This window comes from Bos indicus x Bos taurus, chromosome 14 (genome assembly GCF_003369695.1).
Source record: "Bos indicus x Bos taurus breed Angus x Brahman F1 hybrid chromosome 14, Bos_hybrid_MaternalHap_v2.0, whole genome shotgun sequence".
Taxonomy (NCBI): Eukaryota; Metazoa; Chordata; class Mammalia; order Artiodactyla; family Bovidae; genus Bos; species Bos indicus x Bos taurus.
Window position 1 is genome coordinate 63,444,508 of NC_040089.1, and position 24,664 is coordinate 63,469,171.

Below are 24,664 nucleotides of genomic sequence, written 5' to 3' on the forward strand. Positions count from 1 at the left end.
ACTCCAGTACTTTGGCCACCTCATTTGAAGAGTTGACTCATTGGAAAAGACTCTGATGCTGGGAGGGATTGGGGGCAGGAGGAAAAGGGGACGACAGAGGATGATGAGATGGCTGGATGGCATCACCGATTCGATTGACCTGAGTTTGAGTGAACTCCGGAGAGATGGTGATGGACAGGGAGGCGTGGCGTGCTGTGATTCATGGGGTCGCAAAGAGTCAGACAGGACTGAGCGACTGAACTGAAACAATTTTGTGATTATACATATCCCAATCCAGGTAACTTGCATTGTATTTATGTTCAACTAACATTTTCCTTTGCACAGACAAATTTGGGGGAGCGGAGGTTATGGGCAAGGTGGGAAGGTCAAATACAAGAGTCTTCTTTGTTCTTTTATCTGTAGTTCTAACTAGAAACCAATGTGTGTTGGGAGCTGTGGAGGGCGAGGGGGGAAAAAAGCCAACGTCTAACATGCCTTTTCCAGATAAACCTTAATCATCGTTACAAATGCCATCGCTCTTGATTCAGATACTAGAAATTACCTGATGTGGCCTGTAAATCAAGACCCCCGCCCCCCCCCCCCCCCCCCCCGCGCTACCCAAAATCATCTCAACCATTCCCTTCAGTGTTAACAACTCAGTATATTGTTAAGTAGTCAACCTGAAACAGTCAGGGAGGTCTAGCCGGCAGTTCTCAGTGGGACAGTCAGGCGTGAATGGTGAACTCACTAAACCCCTCAGATTGGTCAAACAACCGGGGTTTCCGTGGGAACGAGGTAAAAGGCAGCTGGTGAGAGAACAAAGGCTGCGAGTCCCAGGCAAGGGCCTCCCGGCCCGCTGGCCTCACTGGGGGCGGGGGCGGCGGTGCGCCCGGGTGGCTGGCTCCCGGGTCGGTGACCCACGCCGCCGCGGCGCTGGCGCTCCTCTCTGGGACCCCCACCACCACCAACACCACGCCTCCACCAGGCCGAGGCACAGGAGGACGCCGCCGAGACTGAAGTCTCGTGAGAAGGAAGGGGCGCGGGGGCTGAGGCCGGGCCGCCGCCAGAGTGAGCAAGCGACCTGTGAATCACACTGCAGGCCATCACCCGAAAGGACCGAGATCACGCGGCTCCCAGGGCCGGCTGAAGCCGCCTAGAAGGCAGCACGCCGGAGGGGAGGGGCGCCGGGGATAAAGCGCGACGTCCGCTGCCGTTCCGGTCTCTGAGAGGCCGCCGTCCCGGCCAGGCCCCGCCCCTCGCGCTTATGTAATAGGGGCGCGCTACCATTGGCCCGCGAGACCGGAAGAGGCGCAGGCGCGCGTGCGGGTGGGGAGGTGGGGAGGCGGGGCGGGAGGCCGGGGCAGGAAGGCGAGGGGGCGGGGGCTGCGGGGAACAGGCGGCGCTGGGGCGACTGGGAGAAGTGCGCGGCGTGCGCGAGCACGAGGTGTAGTGGCCTCCCTCAAGGCAGAGGCGGCGGGCGCGCGCGGCGGCGGCGGCGGCGGCGGCAGGCGCGAGTCGCGGGCTGTTGTGCTGCCGGCTCTCGCCTTTCCCTTCCTTGGCGGGTGGAGGAGGCCGAAGCGGTGCTGGGCGCGCTCCCCTTCCTCTCCCTCCGGCCACCTCCCCCCGCAAGCCCTCTCGTGCTGCGCGGTCTCTCCGACGCAAGACTGTCCCGGCCCGGGTGAGCGGCTGTGGGGGCGGCGCTGACGCCGCAGGACGCCCGGGAGCCGGGGTGGGGGGCCGGCCGGCTGGGTCGGCGGGGGCCGTGAGGGGGCGGGCGGGTCAGCGCGGGTCGCGAGGGGCCGCCGGCCTGCCCCGCCTCCTTGGGGGGCCGCCGAGCCTGCCCTGTCCCGGCGCGGGCCGCCGGGAAGGAGGGGAAGCTCGGGCGCCCGCCAGGCCCTGCAGGTGGCCGGCTCGCAGGCCGGCCGTGGCGGCGGCGGAGGAGCGGTAACCTTACCCGCTGGCGGCAGCAGCTGGTCGGTTTCCCTCAGCTTGAGCTCACGGTGGCCAAGGGGCCAGGTTTCGGGCAGCGGAGGCCCCCGGGAGGCGTGTCTCGCGCCGGGGTCCGTGAGGAGGGGCCGGTAGGTAGGGGTTTCGGTGGCCGAAAAAGAGGAGGAATTCTCTCCCAGGCGAGAGAGGCCGGTCTGGGAAGGAAGGTGTGTCAGGCTTAACAGCCGGGCTCAGCGAAGAGCTGGCTAAAATAGACCTAACTGCCGGCCCTTTCATCCTCTCTCCTCTCCGAAAGGGACTTAGTTCACTAAAAAAGCTAGAGTCCAGTTGTTCACTGCCCGGGCCTCTTTATTTTCAGATACTTAATGGAAAATGATCCTACTTCCTGGATCCAGTAATTTTTTCTCTTACTCGTTTGTTTTGGTTTTAGGAGGCTCTTTGGGGGCAAGGCTTATACTTGGTACCTCCTGTAAGAGCCCCTCATGTTGGAAGAACTCGTTATTCGCTTTACTTCCCTCTTTACAGCCCCCCTCGGAAGACCATACAAAATAAAGAGTTATAAGCCAGCTTTTAGGTATTTGTAAATGACTTGCCCCTCAGTTCGCTGCATTTAATCAAGGAGAAGTTATGCTTAGTTACGCTTAAGATTTTGTTCTCAGTTGGCTTGAGAGCAAGCCCTAAGTTGAGCTGTCCAAAAGCAGGTGGTTTGTTCGTTTGCATTTCTGCTTTCAGAAAGGAAATCAATGCAAGCGTGTCGCTAGAACTTAGGGGCCTGTCTTACGCATTTAGACTTAGACTGATTTCAATTTCCTTTACCTCGTGTTTTCTGTTTTAAAATAAGAACAGCAACCACAATCTTTTCTTTATTAAAGCTGTTACGTATTTTTGTTGCTTTTGTGAGATGACAGTGAGAATGGGAAAATGTATTGTTAATGTTGTATTTTATCAGCAATGCTAAGTTGCTTCAGTCGTGTCCGACTCTGCGCGACCCCATAGACGGAAGCCCACCAGGCTCCCCCGTCCCTGGGATTCTCCAGGCAAGAACACTGGAGTGGGTTACCATTTCCTTCTCCAACGCATGAAAGTGAAAAGTGAAAGTGAAGTCGTTCAGTAGTGTCCGACTCTTAGCGACCCCATGGACTGCAGCCTACCAGGCTCCTCCGTGCATGGGATTTTCCAGGCAAGAGTACTGGAGTGGGGTGCCATTGCCTTCTCCCAGTTTATCAGCAATGGTAACTGCAAAAGTTGCTTTTTTTCAGATCACTGCATGAATATTTTAGCGGAATAGCTAATAACTTCTAGATATCAACTTCTAGAATTAGTAGCTTACCATTTTATAAGGTCCCCCCCCCCAGTGTAAAACAGTTAAGAGGTTACCTACATAATCAGTGTATTAACATACATAGCATACATCATGTGGAAGAGTTCAGATCCATGTGAAGCCTGAAGTATTCTGACTTAAGGTACTGATACTAAGGCATTGAGACACTAAGAATGTTATAAACATTGAGATGTCATCAAGATTGAATACCTGTCATTCAGATAATGCAGAAGTGTCCAAATCTGTTTCCATGGGAATAGGTTTGTAAACTTGCCATAAATATACTTTTTGAAAAAAGCATTTCGTTTGACTTGGAATTAATAAGGATTTGGTTTTTTTTAAAATAACAAAAATGGAAGTTTAGTCTTGAATGGCTAACACATCTGATTGTATATACCATTATTTGATGGGAATGGGGTTCCTGTATTAGGCTGCTGCTGCTAAGTCGCTTCCATACTGAAAAATTTTGTAATTTGTTGAAATGCTGAGCTGGCTTCCTAGAAAAGGATTGACTTTCCTTTGTATTTTGACTTTTAGGTTCGATGTTTAATGCTAGTGGGAACTTGTCCTATGGATGTGCCTTTTTTTGTTGTTGTTCCCCTTTTTCTTTTTGGGAGAAACTGCGGTGTTTCAGTGACTGTTTTGACCTCTTATCTAGTTAAGGTTCCAGTCAGAACAAGCTAACACTCTTTCCTGGTGAAGTTAATAAATGTATTTTGTGTTCATGTACTGAAATGACTTAAAAATGTAAAATTTAATTGCAGCGCTAGTCAAAACTATCCATAGGGATTCTACTTAAATCCTATTTTAAAGTATTTAAAAACCAGCTCCAACTCATTATAGACCTTTTATGAATAGGTTTAACTTGTTGTCTTAAAGAAGTCTTTATTGAAAAAATAAAAATGTTCCCCCTAATTTTTAACCCATGTCAATTTCATATTGCCAGTAGTAACAAGGGGTAGCTTTCATTTTTGTAAAAGTACCCTTAATGTTGATGGATATGAATTTGAACAAGCTCTGGGAGATGGTGAAGGACAGGGAAGCCTGACGTGCTGCAGTCAGTGGGGTCGCAGAGTCGGACATGACCGAGCAACTGAACAACAACAAACCCGTTAATCTTACTTAATAATTTGTCCAGCAGTCATATGAAGACCAATTTTTTTTTTTAAAGAATAGCACAGTAATTTTATGAAACCTAAGTATTCAAGAGTATGGTTCCCACTGCTCCTGTGAATTTCTTTAGAGGCACTGGATGACAGCTTTTATTTCTCTTAAAGTTGTAAGAATCTCAGGTCAAAGGGGAAAGTACTTTTGCAAAATGATCAAGTGATTGAGGAAGGGGCTAAACTGTCTTAGGTAAACTTCTGAAGATTACATACAGGAAAGTGTATAGTTAAGTGAATTTTTACAAGTGAACACACTTGTATAACCATTACGTGGATCAAGACACAGAACATTATCGGCACCCCAAAAATCTCCTTCATGTCCTTTGTTCCCATTGTTACTTCCTGGATTAGTTTTGACTGTTTTAAACTTTATGCAACACAGATTCTTTGTATCTGGCTTCTTTTCCTTTAACACTGAGATATAACCATGTTGTTGCTTGTAATAATAGTTCCTTCCCTTTGAGTGTTGCATAGTAGTCCATTGTAGAAGTCTGCCACACATTATGTATCTGCTTTACTATTCATAAGCATTTGGATTCTTTCCAGTTTTGGAAACAGATGCAGTGAGCATTCTTGAACTGTACCTTTTGCTGTACAAAAATGTATTTGCATTTCTGTTGAATATATACCAAGAATGGAATTGTGAGATTATAGCATAGGTGACTAGTTTTCTACAGTGGTTATATCAGTTTATCCTCTAGTAGCCTTGTATGCGAGAATTTGAAAATCCATACATTTTGATTGACTAGTATTTCTGTAAAACAGCTGTCCAGTTCTTGGGGTGTTACCATACTAAGATTTCACTCTGATGTCTCAACTTCTGTTTTCAGATATGGCTCGTGGACAGCAGAAGATTCAGTCTCAGCAGAAAAATGCCAAAAAGCAAGCTGGACAAAAGAAGAAACAAGGACATGACCAGAAGGCTGCTGCCAAAGCTGCCTTAATATATACCTGCACTGTCTGTAGGGTAAGGGGAATTGAAAGACATAGCTTCCTACAGCCATACCACTCTGAACGTGCCCAGTCTTATCTGAAAGACATAGCTCTCTCATGGACAGTTCTTTCATTAGGGATTGGTTTGTATAGGTTAAAATTTTGCAAACATAGCAAGATAAATGCTTTCCTTGAAATAGGAGATTTGAGAGGTGATTGTGTTAAGAACCCATCTTCATTCCTCTATTCAATGATTATATATATGTATGTGTGTGTGTGTGTGTTGTCTGTGCCTTGAGACACATAAGAATCTTAGTTCCCTGACTAGGTTTTGAATCTATGTTCCCTGTAGTAGAAGCACAGAGTCCTCTATAACCACTGAACCGCCCTAAAACTCCCAACAATTATATTTTTGGAATAGCTCCTCTGGCCAGACACAGTTCTCTTAGTGTTATTGAGAAGGAATGAACAAAGCAAAAACCCTTTCCTCGTGGAGAAAAAAGATATCTTCTTAAGGGCAAATAATACACTTTGAACTTCGTAAGAAAAGTCAGATTTACATTCTTAATTTAGAGCTATGTAAGACACCCCTGGTTATATACTTGGCTTTTTTTTTTTCCTTTGCTAAATTTGTTGTTATGTCTACAAAGTAGAGTATATTCACGTTGAGGGCTTTTACTAGCATTAATGTGCTATATTAGATTGAAGAATAATCATAACAGCTGCTATTGAGTGCTTACGAGGTGCCAGACACTGAGCCACATGTTTTACATGTATGTGCCCATTAGTCACACAACTCCTCTATGGCATAAAGTGCTCTCATTCTTATTTTACAGAAGAGTAAATTGAGTCATGGGAAGTTAAATAACTTGTGCTGGGTCACCCAGCTAGTATGTTGGCGAGCTGGGATCTGAACCCTGGCGGTCCACCTCCGGAGCCCACCTTCTGGACCACTATACCACACTGCCTCGAAGAAGTTGCCAGGGTCTTTTTTTTTTTTTTTTTGCCTGTTTAAACTCACTACTTTTTTTTCTTCTTAGTATTTTTATTTTTGGCTGCACGGGGTCTTTGCTGCTACTAGTGGACTTTCTCTAGTTGCGGTGACGGGGCTACTCTGCAGGCCTCTCATCGTGGTGGCTTTTCTTGTTGGGGAGCACGGGTTCTGGGGCACAGAGACTTCAGTAGTCGCAGCACTCAGGCTTAGGAGTCGTGGGTTGCAGGCCCTTGTGTGTGCATGTTCAGTATGTGAGATTCATGGGCTCTAGAGCTTGGGCTTAGTTGCTCCACGGCATGTGGAATCTTCCCAGACCAGGAATTAAACCTGTGTCCCCTGTATTGGTAGGTGGATTCTTATACCCTCTCCCACCAGGGAAGTTCCCTAAGGTCACCACCCTTGAAGTTAGTAAGTAAAAGTGCCAAAGGAAAAGTGCATGGTGAGGTTGTTCCAGTTACAACAGACTTTTTTTTCTGTATGTCTGGGTAGAATTGGTAGTATGGATGGGAAGTGGCTCAGATGCTCAGTTGTATCTGACTCAATGGACTGTAGCCTGCTAGGCCTCTGTGTCCGTGGGATTCTACAGGCAAGAATACTGGAGAGGGGGTGCCATTTCCTCCACCAGGGGATTTTCTCAACCCGGGGATCAAACCCATGTCTCCTACATCTCCTGCGTTGGCAGGCAGATTCTTTACCACTGCACTACTGGGAAGCCCATGGCTGGGAAGGGATATTGAGAAGACTTGATTGATTCCTGGACTAAAGTTAATCTTTTATTGAAGTCATTACCGATGAAAGAATTCCTAACTCCTTAAAAGTTCTCATTAAGAGAAGAAATCTGTTACATTAAATAACTTGTTTTTATTGAGCTTTGATATACACAAAATAATGAGATTGAGCGGGCTTCAGATTCTGTTTGGAAAGAGACAAGGTAAAAGTAAATTTCACTAAATTACTAACGAAAAAATACTTTGACCTAAAAATACTAAAGTATCTCATATAGAACTCACAACAACAAAAAATGTTTATTTAATGTTTTATCTAATGTGCTTAAAGAATAAATAATTGAATGTCCTTGCCTAGTTAAGTCAGTAGTATAGTGTAGTATTTGAGATCTGAAGTACCTAGTACTAAGTTAAACACAGGTACTGGACAAATTAAACTGTAGGTTTTAGTTTCCTTAGCACATAAAATGCAGATAGTAAAAACTGATTAAAGATTACTGGAAGATTCTGTGAAAAGTTTGGTAACAGTGCTTAACATGTCCAGTAAATGTTATCTATTATTGTTTGTTGTTAATCAGGTAATATTCTCTGTGACTTATCCCTTTTTTATATGTGAAATGTGGGATATGCTACGAATTTCTTTGCTACAAAGTCCTTTTCATGTGTCAGCCAGTAAGTTAAAGGAATTTAAAAGTGTTTTGCAGTAGTTGTTGATCATGAGCAGGCTTAGGATTTTAAAAGCACACTTTTGTTTCATGAATCAGGTCTAACTCTTCTTTTTTGCCCAATTTTAAAAATTAGACACAAATGCCAGACCCTAAGACCTTCAAGCAGCACTTTGAGAGCAAGCATCCTAAGACTCCACTTCCTCCAGAATTAGCTGATGTTCAGGCATAAAGTTGTTTACAGGTAATTGATATTTTCTTTTGTTAATGTCAGGTTGTATACAAGAGCAGAATTATTTTTTGTAATTGTAAAATTGATTTCTGTCTTCTAGCTGAGACTTCAATACTGCCCTCTTTTAAGTTAACATTTAACTTTGCAATTGTTAGAAGTCCATTTCCCCAGACCATATCCTTTCAATGCCTTTGAAACATCTAAGTTTTTACCACTGTAGCCAAAAATGGGATGAGGTGATGCTGGCCAACTCTGGTCCAAGAATGGAAGAGTTTTCAGCTTAAAGAAAATAACCATTATAAAAGTATTTGAGGATCTTGCTCCCAGAAATGATGCAGACCATAGTCTGTGAGTGCTTTTTTGTTGGTATTTGACTTAGAGTGCTTAGCAGAGTACATTAAAATATAAGGTAGGATGTAGGCATTCACTATAAATGGGACAGTCACTTGAAAATAATCAGTTTGTACTTTCTGTGTGGTTGGATTTTTTTCCTAAATGGTGATGGTATATGTATGAGAATTATTTCTTTTTATATTCATCAAAGATCTGTTTATAAAACTTAGTTGAAAAAACTATCAGGCTAACTTCATAGCTTAGGCATGTTTTGCTTTTTTTTAAAGACACTTGAAATACATATAAATCATATTTATGTAATGCTTACATTCGCTGAACATCTTTTGTTTTGTAGGTGAATACGTGATGACTTTGATTCTTCTACTGTCTCAGACCTTAGGTAACAAACCTGCAGCTGCTTTTCTAACAAACTGTTGATCAGCAAAAATAAAGGGGCTACAGAAACACTCATTTTTATGCTGTTCCCTTTTGGGCTTCATGCAAAGACAATTCTGTGTAAATGTACAGTTGACTCTGATTTGGAAATCTGAAAATCAGTCCATCCTTGTTATAAAAAATTTTTTTACAATTGTAATTATATTGATGTTCATATTGTGTAAAATAACTCATTTAATAAAGTAGTACTTTGATTTTACAACATCACAGGATAAATGGTTTTAGAAATTCTGTTCTTTCTACATTATTTGCCTTATAAAAATCTAATGAATTCATCAGCTAAAATTGCAAGCGCAGGTCTTAGGTCCTTTTCTCAGTTCAGGGGCAAGTTCATAGGTAAACCAGATCAGACTCATTCACTAATTTGTGCACAGGATTTTATTGGCACTTGCCGACCTAGGTGAAGAATGACTTACCTGCTGCCTTAGTATATTGCAATCGTGTCATTTTTCCCTCTTCCTGTGATTGAGGTTGGACTATTTCAGCTTGCTATGTGACCTGGCTATACCTGCCAGCCAGGTACAGCCTGTAGATAACTGATATATTCTTCAGATTGGTTGGATTGTCACTGAGCCCTTCTGAAAAATTATGTTCTAAAGTATATGCCACAATGAAATAAGCAGCCTGTTGTGTAATGTAAAATATGATGGAACATATGTGAACTGGTAAAGCACTATCTTTTATAAATTATACTTGATTCTTTGAAAATTGTTTAAGTTCTTTGATTTGAAATTGAAGTTCGTAATTTTGGAAGGGGTTTTTGGAAGTTAATAACAATTTGGCCAATTTATGAATGGATTTTGCAGTAACGGAAGGATTGGAATGACTTGTGGCTGAGTTAATTCCCAGAACCGTCTCCTTTCTTTCCTTTTTAAGTTAATAGTTGATTTTAGGAGTTTACTTTGTGCTGGTTCCTAAAATCAAAGACTGTGTATAGTATGACTTCCATGTGAACTAGAAAAGTATTAAAATAGGCCAATATCCACATTTTTTTTTGACTCTTAAGGATGGGGAAGTGGGTTGGTTCCGATAAATGCGGTAATTCCTACTCAATTAAAAAAGACTAATTTTAGATTTCTTCTAATTTGCTTTTGCCAACTGTTAATACTAAGTGAAACCGCTGTAACTCAGTTTAAATTTTAAAGTTGATTTAATAGGAAGAACATGCAAATATTTACTGGTATTGCTTAGAGCCGCAAATCTGATCCTGTGGATTGATTACAAAATGCATTCCCTCTTTCTGCTGTAACTCATCACTGCATTTGTTTTATAGCTGTGCATTTTCTGCCCACCTTGTTTGTCTTCATTGTAAGTTTAAAATAAGATACTTCCAAGGAAAAGCTTCAGTGGTGATAGTTTCTTAGCAACTCCTATTATACTCTTACTTTAAAATAGTCATTTTTTCCATGTACTTAATTTCCTCAGTTTCAGATTTATTATCTGTTAATTCCAAATATGTTGGTTACCAGAACATTAGAAATTGCCTAATTGCTTACAGTGGATATTACAGAAGTTACGGTTAAATTACAATTTAAAAGTTTTTAAAAGTGCTTTGAGCATATATATGTTATGTTAGTAACAGATCATTTAAAGACCTTTTACAAGTTTCGGGTTTGTTTTTTTTTATTTGCTTTATTGACTGTAATTCAGAATAAAAGCGTTATGTTCTTGTGTTTAACCCTTTTTTATAAGCAGCTGAAGACACCATATTTAACTAGATCTCAGTGATAGGGAAATGGCTCCATTGATGTTGATAAGACATTCTTATACTTCATGTGAGGATTATTAGTGCAGTCCCCTTTTTTTGTGTTTGGCTTAAATCTACTAGAAGGGGGGAGATTTTTAACATCTTCATTATTTAATTTGAAGATTCTTTAATAGATGACAGCTTAGTTCATTATAAAACTGTTATGGTGTCTTTGAAGACTTGATAAAATACACAGAATTGCTCCTGTTGTATTCTATATTACCGTTAGTTGGCAAAAGGAATGGGGTTAAGATTAAACTTGTTTCCATTCTCTTTCTTATGGATCTACATCCCCATGTTTAACTGACACATTGGGGGCTCAGTTGTGTGCTGTAATGTCTTATTAAAGAAGATATTAAAGAAAACTAAACTAGTCTAATTTCTTCTACATTTTAGGAGGTTTTTACATTGCCTCTTCCCAGTTTAAAAATTTTTTTTTTTTCAATTCACAATTGCCTCTTGAGTGTAGAATTGGTAGTTCTAAGGGTGACAGGAGATTTCTTTCATTTTTAGTGTTTTCCCTTTATCTGTTTGGGATCTATAGGATACTTAAGAAGAAAAGGGAAAAGCCTTGCTTAGAACCTTGCTATATTGAATTAGTGGAGGAAATAATCGACTGTTAATCTAAAAATAATACTAAAAAAATCCTTAGATCAGTTAATTAAATTGGATAAGTCCTTAAAGATATAGATTTAACACTTTTTATTTTATATTAAGCTACTGTATAGCTGATTAATCACATCATAATTAAAACCTGAGATGTATGTATCATGAATAAGGTAGACTTTACCAGCATTACTATTTTGCCCCTCCAAAACCTTTGTCTTTCATTTTTTAAGTATGTGGATTGTACTGTACCTGTTTTAAAATGTGGTTAATATAGAGGCCTTTTTCTATAATACAGTGACCCACCCACCACAGTCCAAACTATAACTGAAATATATTTAAACCTCTGTTTCTACATTAACTCATTTGTGCTAGAATTTTCATTTTGGGGCAGTTTTTGGTATGGTTTAGTTTTGGTCAGAGAATATGCTTTGTAGAGTGTTTCACAATGAGGATCGACACTAGGGGGTTGTATTTACTGTGACTTTACATTCTGAGATCTTTCCAGCTAGCTTAATTTTATCTGTTAAAGTTTCAGAAAACTCTCTACTCCCAGTGTAAAGATTTAATAAAACATCTATCTGTTTGGCTGAGAAAATAGATGTTTTATTAATGAAAGTACAACTTGTCTTTATTAATTGTGGATTACCATATAAAACTGAAAATTAAATGTCTTCTATTTTAATGTTCTTTGGCTATGCTGTTTACTAAGTTACCATCTTTTGGGAGTTTTTTAACCATTGTTTAGCTCCAATTTTTTGTATATAATACAGCTCCAAATTTAAAATCTACTCATAGACAGACGTCAGTCATTTATTTAGATCCATAAGGGTATGTCTATATTGTGAAGTAATTCTGTTAAAATCATATTCCTTTCTAGTCATTTTTTAATTTATACAGTATCATTGTTTCTTACATGATGTTAATAATAACAACTTAGGGTTTGGTAGACAGAAGTATTTCACTTTATCACCACTTGTGTTGTAAAATTCAGAATGGGACCTGCATTTTGGATTCTAATTTATTAAAATTTTAATTAGGAAATAGACCATCATAATATTTCCTCTAACAATGTTAAATGTTTCTCAAAATGAGATCTATAGCTAAGGTGACCATCTCTGGTTTGCCAAAGACACCATTTTGGCTTAAATTTTGATTTCATATTAATTGATATTTAATATCAAAGTAATATGGTATGTAATCTACTTCAAAATCTCAATATTGCCTCCTTCACTCATACCAGTTTCTAAGGTCACTGGCCACGCCCCCACAGCTTGTGGCATCTTGGTTACCTTGACCAGGCATTGAACCTGGGCCCCCAGCAGTGAAAGCCCTGAGTCCTAACCACTGGACCACCAGGGAATTCCCTGAAGTGCTTTTTGTAAATGTTAAGTTTATTTTATTTTTTAAATGACTATGGTACCCAGAAATTCTTAAATGGGAATGTGGAATACTGGCAAGGTTTATCTTTCAAAGGCCTTCAATCTGTTTTATTTAATTATTTTAATATAGCCTAGTGAGACTTAAATATCTGGTAAAATTAACTAGCTTTTAAAACTCCGAAATGCCTTTATTCACAGACATTCATATAAACTTTATATAGTTTGTACCGTATTATTCAGACTTTTGATTCCTGCTCATCCTTTTATCCAGAGGACTTAGGAGAAGCGGTCAGATGGGCTAAGAGGCCCTGCCTGTTAGGACAGAGCACTTGCACTGAGGAAGGAAGGGGAGTCTGGAGCATTGACTGCAGTCAGACGCCCTCTGGGCTAACCATATTGAACTCTTAATTTGGGGATACTTGAGAATTTGTAAAGGTAGTACTGGAAAGTTCTTCTGTCCCTACACCCAATTTCACTTTACCCTAATATTATAATCTTACATTATTCTCTCTGTTAGAACGAAGAAACCATCACTGGTATGTTGTCAGCTGCAGTTTATCTGTAATACCCTTTTTGTGTTCCAAGATCCAGTCCAGAATACCACACTATATTTAGTTACTTCGTCTTTTTTGGTCTCTTGTGGCCTGTGATTGTTTCTCAGTCTTTGCTGGATTCTTTATGAACTTAACAGTTTTGAGGTGCATGCAGGTATATTATAGAATGTCTCTCAGGTTGAATTCGTCTTTTTTCTCATGGTTACGTTGGGGTAACAGGTGTTTGGGAAGAAAACCACAAAGGTGAAGTGCCCTTCATCTATCATCTTGGAGATGAATGATCCCCATGTGACATCACTGGTGATGTTAACCTCTGTCCCTTGGTTAAAGTGCTGTGTGTCAGGTTTCTCCACTGGAAAATCACTATTTTTTTCTTTCCATATGCTCTCTTTTTAAAGTACTGGGATGTCCAGCCCTTACTCAAGGGGAATGGGGATTTAGCTCCACCTGCTGGAGGGGAAAATATGTACATTATTTGAAATTCTTCTATAAGGAGGATTTGTTCTCCACGTTTGTTTATTTAGTCATTTATTTATATCCATATGGACTCAGTACTCTTATTTTGCTATTCAGATTATTCTGGCTTTGGCCATCGGGAGCTCTTTCACATTGTCTCACATGTCCCTTTGATATGCCCCATTCTTTTTTGAGCATTTCCTTATTACTGTGGGAAGCTCTGAGCTAATCTTGTGTGTTCCCTACACCAGCCCTGGAAGGAGCTATTTCTCCAAAGAGACCCGATTTCTTTTATTGGAGAATGGTATTTAGAAACCAAGATCTGGGCACTGGGTATGCGGGGTTTTGTTTTTATTTATGAAATGTTGAACTGTTTTCTACCATTAATATTATCTGTGGGTTGTGGGGAAGAAAAGTACTGTTCCCCCAGATCTTTAGGCAGTAGACTGTGAATGAGTAGTTTTCAAATCTGCACATCATTACTGAAGTGTGCTCTTTAAACAATTTTTGTCGTTTTATTTTTTTGCTTTTGTTTCTTAAAGCATTCTGTTACTGACATTTGTTGAGAATAATATATGTGAAGTTGTTCTATAAACTGTAAAGTGTTAGTCACTCAGTCGTGTCCAACTCTTTGGGACCCCGTGGACTGTAACCCGCCAGGCTCCTCTGTCATGGGATTCTCCAGGCAAGAATACTGTAGTGGGTTGCCATTCCCTTCTCCGTACAAATTGTAAAGCATTATATAAAAGCGATGAATTATTATAGAAAATGTAACAAAGTTCCCTAATCTTTAGAAATTAAAATTTGTTTTAAGGGATATCATATTTATATAATTTTAGGCTATATTAAGTGCTTTGCATATCTTAGAGATAGTAATGTCGACAGGAATATACAGGAAGAAGATGGTGTCTGGGTTGGAGAGGTTGGTCTGTACTGGGGAGGAGCAGTGCATGGGGGAAGCAAAGTGAGGGTGGCTGAGTGAGCTCAGGCAAGTACATAAAGTTTCTCTGACAGAAAGAGAGTAGGCAGCCAGAGCACCAGGCTCGTGAATGAGAGCCTTTGAGTCCACGGCTCAGAGTGGGGAGCAGGCATTTGAAGAGGAGCAGATTGTGTGATGTGCATACCCTGCTGTGAATAGTTCATTTTACTCCCAACACCATGGGGGCCCTTTTAGGGTTTGGGGACAGGGAAGTGACATGTTACTAAGATTAATATTCAACAGTGAGATATGGTGTTGGTATTGTTTTGATAGAGATCTTTTTACAACCTCTTGCACTTTCCCTGTCCATAATTGAACTTGGGATTATTCAGTGTCATTAAGAATGCAGATTTACAGGTAGACTTTTGCTCTGCTATAGTGCAATGGTACTGTGAGGATCCAAAAACCCGTGTTTAGGCAGGTTTGCCTCTGCTCTACATGGTCCCAGACTACAGCAAGTCTGTGATATTGGGGTCAGGAAGATCCCTGGAGAGCGCAGTGGCAACCCATTCCAGTATCCTTGCCTAGAGAATCCCATGGACGGAGGAGCCTGATAGGCTACAGTCCATGGGGTCGCAAAGAGTCAGACACGACTAAGCGACTTCACTTTCACTATAAAAGTAATACATTTTCATTATCTATTGAATTCTGGGGAATATAGTAAAGTTGAATATTAAAACACTGTAACAAACTTTTTGGTGAATATTCTGTCTCACATACACACATATGTACGTGTGCATACATGGCAGATATATTTAAGTTAATACACACTTGCATGTGATTCATTGCGTATTATGTTTTTGTGCTGTGCCATTTCACTAACATTATAACAAGTGGAGTTTTCTTCATATAACGTTTGTAAGTGAATTTTTGTGGAGTCAGTCCCTAGGTTCGAAAGACTCCTTGGAAGAGGGCATGGCAACCCACTCCAGTATTCTTGCCTGGACAGTTCCATGGGCAGAGGAGCCTGGCAGGCTACAGCCCATGGGGTCACAAAGAGTGGGACATGACTGAGTGACTGAGCACGCAGCGTAATGATCCATAGGGTAGGTTTGCTATAGGTTTTTTTGATCGTATAATAATTCCCCTGTTGTTGATCATTTAGATTTTCTCAAATTTATGCAGAAGGCTTTGTTTCTACATTTAGAATTCAGCATCATAAACTTTAAAGCTCATGCAAGGAGGTAGGTCATGATTCTGAAGAATGTGTTGTACTTTATTAAAACAGAAGATGAGAAAGAACCTGAGCAGAAGGCTGGTGGCATAGGGAGCGGGAGCATGCTGTACTTGACCTTGAATATTACTGCACCCCTTTTTGCATACTAGCACTCTTCCTTGAATTTGGTAGCTTAAGCATGGTGTATTGTATCTCCTTAATTTGTAGTGGAGCTTGAGCATCTTAATTATGTGAAGTACAAAAGTTATAGGATCTGTCCACATTACTTGCTGGACATCTTAACAGAGAAAGTGTAGAACCACAGTTTGCATATAAGGCATATTTTTTATTCAAAGGTGATGAAATTTGCTTGATTTATAGATATCTGCCTGTTAAAAAGAAAAGGACAGTAATTTTTATTATGTGAGTTCAATTTACAGTAACAGAATAGGCTTTTGTGTTTCTAGATCTTTTTAGATTTCTCATAAAAATAGAGAAATAGATTTCTCAACCAATAGACTGTATTTAAGCCTGGGTTTGGGTAGCCAGTATTTCTGATAGGAACAGAGTTCCTTAAATAGAATAGGAGGTTGTTTAAAGCTATACTTGAATGACCCAGTGAGAAAAAGTACAACATCCAGGTTCAAATTTGGCTCTGCTTTTCCCTAGCTGAGTGAACTCGGACAGGTCACTTCACCTTTCTGAGCTATGGAATCTTCAGTCTCCTTACAAAATGTAGAAACCTAATAACTGACATCAGAGGATTGTTCTGACTTAAGGAGTGAGTGACATCTTCAATTTGAGTCCCTTCCAGTCCCTGGTGCTGAGCACTGGTGCTCAGTAACTTAGCTGTCCTCCCCCTCTCCCTTTCCCCTGCCCTTCTACTGAAATACAGTACATAATGTGTCTCATACATACCCTTCTTGTTTTTTTTCCTGTTTCTTGAGCTTTTTCTCACTGAAATGCTTTCTCTTCTCTTCATCTAAGCCCAGGCTCGTGTGGATGTAATATCCATTCTTCAGGACTCAACTCAGATGCAGATTTTTTTTTTTCCTTGAAGATCAGCATGTTTTAAAAATGTGCTAAATGTGGAAATGAGAAATACATAATAAACATGAAACATGCCTCAGTTCAGTTCAGTCGCTCAGTCATGTCCAACTCTTTGCGACCCCATGAATCGCAGCACGCCAGGCCTCCTTGTCCATCACCACCTCCGGAGTTCACTCAAACTCGTGTCCATCGAATCAATGATGCCACCTAGCCATCTCATCCTCTGTCGTCCCCTTCTCCTCCTGCCCCCAATCCCTCCCAGCATCAGAGTCTTTTCCAACGAGTCAACTCTTCACATGAGGTGGCCAAACTATTGGAGTTTCAGCTTTAGCATCATTCCTTCCAAAGAACACCCAGGACTGATCTCCTTCAGAATGGACTGGTTGGATCTCCTTGCAGTCCAAGGGACTCTCAAGAGTCTTCTCCAACACCACAGTTCAAAAGCATCAATTCTTCGGCACTCAGCCTTCTTCACAGTCCCATCCATACATGACCAGTGGAAAAACCATAGCCTTGACTAGACGGACCTTTGTTAGCAAAGTAATGTGTTTGCTTTTTAATATACTATCTAGGTTGGTCGTAACTTTCCTTCCAAGGAGTAAGCGTCTTTTAATTTCATGGCTGCAGTCACCATCTGCAGTGATTTTGGAGCCCCCAAAAATAAAGTCTGACACTGTTTCCACTGTTTCCCCATTTATTTGCCATGAAGTGATGGGACCAGATGCCATGATCTTAGTTTTTTGAAAGTTGAGCTTTAAGCCACCTTTTTCACTCTCCTCTTTCACTTTCATCAAGAGGCTTTTTAGTTCCTCTTCCCTTTCTGCCATGAGGGTGGTGCCATCTGCATATCTGAGGTTATTGATATTTCTCCTGGCATTCTTGATTCCAGCTTGTGCTGCTTCCAGCCCAGCGCTTCTCATGATGTATTCTGCATAGAAGTTAAATAAGCAGGGGGACAATATACAGCCTTGACATACTCCCTATCCTATTTGGAACCAGTCTGTTTTTTCATGTCCAATTCTAACTGTTGGTTCCTGACCTGCATATAGGTTTCTCAAGAGGCAGGTCAGGTGGTCTGGTATTCCCATCTCTTTGAGAATTTTCCACAGTTTATTGTGATCCACACAGTCAAAAGCTTTGGCATAGTCAATAAAGCAGAAATAGATGTTTTTCTGGAACTCTCTTGCTTTTTCCATGATCCAGCGGATGTTGGCAATTTGATCTCTGGTTCCTCTGCCTTTTCTAAAACCAGCTTGAACATCAGGAAGTTCACGGTTCACGTGTTGCTGAAACCTGGCTTGGAGAATTTTGAGCATTACTTTACTAGCGTGTGAGATGAGTGCAGTTGTGCGGTAGTTTGAGCATTCTTTGGCATTGCCTACAAACTATTAAAAATAATGTTAAGGAGACTAAATTTTACAAGGGCAAAGTTCCTGAAAAGCAGTAAATAAACATAATTTACTTGTTTCAGTTAAGTCATGATAACAAGGAATGGGTGTTGGGTAGTGCTGCCTTAGCAAATCCTGTTGATATGCCATGTATTTTGTGAAAGTCTCACTAGAAATAAACCCATGATAATGAAATTATAGAGGGACACGTGATCTCACTGAATGTTAAATTTGGCCTTGATTATAATCACAACTCAGCTGTATAAATTTACAGAATTTGATACTCTTAAATCTGAACTGTCATTCTAGGATGAGATGCTACCCGGATAAGAAGCTGCCCAGAGGCTAGAGATAGATAATTTGTGTCTTGATTTTCAGAAAACACAAGAGAGAATGTTAAAGAAAGTGCAGAATGGGAAATGTGCTCTTAGTCTCTAGGTAAATGTATGCTATGCTAAGTCACTTCAGTCGTGTCCGACTCTGTGCGACCCCATACACGGCAGCCCACCAGGCTCCCCCGTCCCTGGGATTGTCCAGGCAAGAACACTGGAGTGGGCTGCCAGTTCCTTCTCCAATGCATGCAAGTGAAAAGTGAAAGTGAAGTCGCTCAGTCGTGTCCGACTCTTAGCAACCCCATGGACTGCAGCCCACCAGGCTCCTCCGTCCATGGGATTTTCCAGGCAAGAGTACTGGAGTGGGGTGCCATTGCCTTCTCCGAGCTAAATGTATACATTATCTTCTTACTGTGACCCTCCCTTTTCCTCACTTGGACTAATGCCCTGTGTAGTTCCAGTCACATCCCCTTCTTCTGAAGCTGTTAGGTAGGGTCTCCATTGCCCAGCAGGTGCACACACACACCTGGGCTGTGGCTGAGTCCTGCACCTGAGGCTCCAGCGCGTGCTCAGAGCCTGCCGCTTCTACTGCTGTATTTGATGCCATGCTCCTACTGTGTGAATTACTTGCTGTTCCTGAGTGACTCGCACTACCCCTTTCTTGCCTCCACACAGTTTTTTCTGCCTTGTAATTAGGGTGTCAGCTTTCTTCTTCTCTGTTTTTCGAGGCCTATCTCTGACATCCTGATGCGTTCCAGTTCTCTCCTAGCCACCTGGAGTAGTCTTTTACTGTTGCAGCATTATGTATACTATCCTTTTAGGATTCTTAAGGAATTGGCTTATTTTTGTGTCTACCTGAATGTTAATGACCGAGCATGCAGCTGTTTTCCAATGGAGCATTCCCTAAATTGCCAGAATCCATTCTCAATGCTTTTGTATATTATTTTTTTAAAAACTTCTTTGAGTTTACTTTTTTTTTTTTGGATTTACTTTTTTGGGGTGACTTAGCCCATAAAGAGTACTTGTTACAGGCAATGCTGTCCATGTAGAATATTTTATAGTTTACAAAATATTTGTCCTTTTATGAGATGTGTGTAAAAATATACTTGAGATCAAGGGGCAACTTGATAATATGTCTTAATTTCAACAAGGCAGAGTAATTTATTGTAATCAGGATAGCAAGATTTCATACAGGTAGTAGTATGTTTGAGTGGACTTTAATTGTGAACATTTGTATTGATGGGATTAATAGATATGTGTCAGCATGTCAAATTCCATAAAGCCCTGTGCTGTCCAGTGTAACCTGTGTGTGTGTGTTACACGCACATGTATATGCATGTGGTCAGTTTACAGAGGACGCTGTTTGGAGGGAAACTAAAAGAAAGGTCTTAGGCTGAAACACAAGTCAAACCAAGAAGAGGCAGTTTAAGTGGGAGATGTGTACATCTAGTTAGGATTTATAGAAATTGCCTTTGCAAGTCCAGAATTGGCACAGGAGTCTGTCTTGGCATTTTTTTTTTCATGTGAGAACCAGTGTGTCAGTTTATTGTAGGTTTTTTAGGAGTCAAGCATGATTTATCTGCTTTAAAAGATAGGAATGCAACTTTTTTTGTTGTTGCTCAGTCATGTTCAACTCCTTACGACCCCATGCACTGTAGCCAACCAGGCTCCTGTCTGTTTATGGGGATTTTCTAGAGGAACCTGTCAAATGCAGTCCGTGGGGTTTCCTAGGCAAGAATGCTAGAGTGGGTTGCCATTCCCTTCTCCAGGGGATCTTCCCGACCCAGGGATCAAACCCGCATCTCCTACATTGCAAGTGGATTTTTTACTGCCGAGCCATCAGGGAAGTCTGAGCACATTAATCACTCAAGGCCATCTTCGTTCATTGACAGCCGGTTGTCATTTTAAAATTATTTTTGGCTGTGCTGGGTCTTCATTGCTGCATATGGGCTTTCTGTAGTGGCAGCGATCTGGGACTACTCTCAGTTGAGGTATATAGGCTTCTCAGTGCCGTGGCTTCTCTCATCGCAGAGCGCGGGCTCAGTGGTTGTGGCTTGCAGGCCCTATAGCTGGTGGGCTTCAGTAGTTTTGCCACACAGGCTCAGTAATTGTGGGCCATTGGGTGTATTTGCACGGTGGCATGTGTAATCTTCCCAGATCAGGGATCAAACCCACGTCTCCTGCACTAGCAGGCAGATTCTTCATCTGCTGCACCACCAGAGAAGTCCAGGAACGTTACCTTCTAAGGAGTTGTGACCCTGGTCTCAGGATTTAATGAAGGTCAGGTTCTTGATGTCTCATTGCAAAAAGAATTGAGTGAGAGACAAAGTGATTGGTAAGAAGTGGATTTATTTAGAGAGAAACGCTCTCCCCAGAGAGAGAACGGCCCATCTCAGAAGGCAAGAGGCTTTGTTGTTTTTAAGTGAAGCATTCCATTCAGTGAAAGAAGAGGTCTGAGATGGAGAGTAGACAGTTGACTGCGTTAGCAACCTTCAGGGGTCTCCCTTGCAGTGAGGGGGTAGATCTGAAGCCTCAAGTGAGATGACCTCATTATAAGAACAATCGTTGCAGTGCCTGGATCTATACAGTAAATTATGGCTTAGATAATGGATAAGATAATGGCTTGCTTTCTGGAATGCCATGGAATGAGCGTCTCTTCCCCAAAGTTCTTAGCAAAGAGGTTGCCGAGTCATGTCTGGGCAGTGCAACAAGATTTTCCAGCACTTGGAAAATCTATCTACTTTCCCTCCTGCTCTTGTATTTTGATCAAGTTTTGTCACGAGGAAAATAGAAAACGTAGTGGAAAGAATTGCTCTTATTATTTTTACATAAGTGCTTGATCTTTAGTTGTCCTCATCTTTCTCAGATACAAGTTTTAAATAGGGGGGAGTATTGAGTCAGGATAGGAGACAGAATACCTTGATTACATTTGGATTTGAGAATACCTTGATCACATCTGACAACAGGATGTATTTATGGTCAGTATTCTAATTGGTTCCTAGATGTCACACTTAGTGTTTCTTTTTATCACAAATAGTTTTGTAATACTGTAAATATTGTTTGTCAAGAACATTCTTCTTGTCAGTGGACTCCACATTTAAATTACAAATTCTCTTTAAAAAAATCTATATGCTACTAATGTATTTATTGATCACATGCATGTACTTAGTAAATTATCTTACATTAGCACCTGAAATATACATGCCTCACTTTGGAAACCATTGCTCTTTGGCATAGAAGTTGGGATCTTGATTTCCTATTTGTTATTAAGCTGAAGAGTTTCTGGCAGCTTTCAGGTGCATAGATCTATGTAAGTTTGTAAAAGGATATGAAATGTAAAAGGGGGCCAAGCCATGTCTAAAATGTTTTGCAAACCATGTGAAAGAGTGTTAGATACGCCCTTGAAAAGTGGACTGGTAAGGGGTGGATGGCACCTTCTTTTGAGTATTTAGTACATATAGTTTGGAACATGATGCTGGCCTTAGAGAAGTCAGAGAGATTTGCATTAATATGTATAAAGGTGACCTTTGAAACTTAGAAATAGATCATATCTTTGAGGCAGTATATAGTCAAAAGAGCAAGCAACTGAGTATAAAACTTGGGAGAGTTTAGAGGATGGGTAGAGAAGGAGCTGGAAACAGTAACTGAAAGAGTAGTTGAAGGGGTCCTCAGAGATACAGGCTTGAGGAAGAGAAGAAGAGCGAAGGCTGGGTGGTCAGGGCTGTGTACTACCAGTAATTTCATGAGTGCCGCTTTGCGCCAGTCAGCACACAAAGGAGTCAGCACGTTCTTGGAGACAGCATGTTCTTGACCTTGGAGTTCATCTTCCAGATGCTTCCCTGGGATTGAGGGAGTACGGTTTCAGGACCTGGAAGGGATGGAAGCTGAGTGGCAAGGAAGGGGCAGGTGTAGACCACCGACTGGGAAAGCGAGGCAGTGTCATATGGCCGGTGTCCATCCAGGCAATCAGGGCCTTTCTCTGAGCGGCCTAAAGCACTGAGAGCCTGGGAAACCTGTTTATAGCTGCCAGAGAAAAGTGCCAACCATTTAAAAGGAACTGTGAGGACATTCAGGTTTTAGGCCTAATCAGCTTAATTTGTAATTAAAATGTTGATGTAAAATATTTAGAACTAGCCTCTGAACACATGCTCTTGGATGTTTCTGCCTTTGGGGATGTATACACTGTACTAGCCTTCATTGGTGGCATGAAAATAGAGTAACCTCAACTCAGCTACCCCTTGTTGGTTGAACAAGGTAATGCAGACCTTGTGATATCCTCTCTGGCCACAGTTTAACCCCTGAGATCCATTTTACTCTTTTATTTACTTTTGACTGCACTGGCTCTTCGTTGCTGCACTCGGGCTTGCTGTAGCTGCAGTGCGTGGGCTTCTTCTTGCAGTGGCTTTTCTTGCTGGGGAGCACGGGCTCTGGGCACACGGGCTCCAGTAGTTGTGACTTGCTGGCTTTCGGGCACAAGGGCTTCAGTAGTTGTGACTTTCTGGCTCTCGGGCACACGGGCTTCAGTAGTTGTGACTTTCTGGCTCTCGGGCACACGGGCTTCAGTAGTTGCAGCACAGGGGCTCATTAGTTGTGGCTCAAGGGTTCTAGAGCACAGGTTCAGTAGTTGTGGCACTCGGGCTTAGCTGCTCCACAGCATGTGGAATCTTCCCGGACCAGGGATCAAACCTATGTCCCCTGCATTGGCAGGTGGATTCTTATCCACTGCTTCACCAGGGAAGTCCCCATTTTACTCTCGTAAGTTAAAAAATGTAGCAGTGGTTATTTTCTTGAAAAACTCCTGAAAGTAGAATTTTCAAAGCACACACACTAGCTCTCCATCAACATCAGTTACAAGGTCATGTGTCCACAACATTTGCCTGGGGAAGTGGTGGAGGGGCTGTGTGGAAGCTCTTGGCAGCACTGGGAAAAGTTTGTTTTTTTTTAAAGTAGATTGAAGTGTTTTTGTTTAGGTGTAGAGCCCTGAATGGTGGGTGGTGTGCAGTGTACTAATGTGTGGTTTCCAGCTGTGAGAAGCTAGCTATTAACTAGTGGTCCTGTTACATACCAAAATTCATAGACTATCTATGAATTAGGATGGGTTCAATCAGGACCATCCCCCACAAGAACCCCACTTAGTTGTATTTCAGTGTGTGCTCTCCAGAGGGAAAGAAAGCCACCAAGTCAAGAGTCATGTGTGTCAGACATGGGAATGTCAAATGGCATGTGTCTAGTAGCAGGAAGGAAATACTTTGGAGTCACTGATCTCAGCCTAGAGGTAAACCTGGGTTAAAATCCATCACTGTCATTTAGAATCCAAGTGTCTTTAGTAAACTCAAGTCATGTCCCTGAATCCTCGCAGTCCACCTCTCTAAGATAGGGTGAGTTGGGTAAGTGAGCACTGAACATAGTAGAAGTTAAAACAGAAGCATTTCTTGTTCGCCACCCACAGGCAGCGCTCCCTGGGAAGGCAGTTGTGCAAGTGCGTTGCTGGACGCGGCCGTCCAGTCTGGATGGCTGTGGGTGTTGGACATATTTGAAGATTGTAATATTGAATGAATAGCAGTGGGAAAATTCCTTAGCTCTTAAATGCTTTGGAATTTTTCTTCAAAGTCATCTAATTTTTTCTTAGTCTTGTTGGGGATAAGTTTTTAGTTCTTCATGGTAAACAGGTCAACCAATACATACAGATATAAAAATAAGTAAAATTCCTTATTTTTTAATTTATGCAAATTATGCAAATGGTTTGCCTTTTGTTCTGGTTTTGTTGACTGGTGGGTTGATTAGTTTGTGTTTTGCTTTGCAGATTCAAAATGGTACTGTTGTTTTTAATGATTTGTTTGCATTGTGTACAGCTAGAAATGACCAGTGGTCAACTTATTGACAAAGATGACAAAGACTCTGCTCCTAAACGAATCTGGGTCACTGTGACATAAAACACCTTGCAAGCTCTGACTGCGAAGCCCACCAACTCTATGTAAAACCAGACTTGGCTTGTTCTGAAAGGCTCTAATAAGAGAGACTTCCACTTTAGCAGAATGCCACCGAGTGCTGGTGTGAGCAGAAGCTGCAATGTGAGGGAGACCTGCAGCATGACGTCACAGCTCAGCCTTCACTGCCGTTGCTGTGAGAATGCCAGCGTGACCATAGGGAGCGAAATTCACTAGTATTTTTCATTTGGTTCTTGAAAGTCTTCTAAGTATAGGCCTAAGAGAATAAATCTTGTTGTGGGCTGTTGTGACTACCATCAGATTTCTGGGAGAAGA

The 24,664-nt window shown here is 41.6% G+C and overlaps 1 protein-coding gene across 2 annotated transcripts; it reads left to right on the forward strand.

Annotated features, from left to right (window-relative positions):
* The first annotated feature begins 1,365 nt into the window (after nt 1–1,365).
* On the forward strand, nt 1,366–11,465 carry ZNF706 (zinc finger protein 706). Of its 2 annotated transcripts, none has more exons than XM_027561422.1 (4): nt 1,366–1,657; nt 5,244–5,380; nt 7,867–7,974; nt 8,651–11,465. In XM_027561422.1, exons 2-3 carry the CDS (start codon nt 5,246–5,248, stop codon nt 7,960–7,962), a joined length of 231 nt encoding a protein of 76 aa, XP_027417223.1. In that variant the 5' UTR covers nt 1,366–1,657; nt 5,244–5,245; the 3' UTR covers nt 7,963–7,974; nt 8,651–11,465. The 2 variants fall into 2 exon arrangements, with proteins under 2 accessions (XP_027417223.1, XP_027417222.1); XM_027561421.1 differs by lacking the exon at nt 1,366–1,657 and adding an exon at nt 1,956–2,057.
* The last annotated feature ends 13,199 nt before the right edge of the window (nt 11,466–24,664 follow it).

Coding starts and splice junctions, on each gene's coding strand:
- ZNF706 (XM_027561422.1), top strand. CDS start 5,246: ATGGCTCGTGGACAGCAGAAGATTCAGTCTCAGCAGAAAAATGCCAAA. Junction 5,381..7,866: donor ATACCTGCACTGTCTGTAGG/GTAAGGGGAATT, acceptor TTTAAAAATTAG/ACACAAATGCCAGACCCTAA.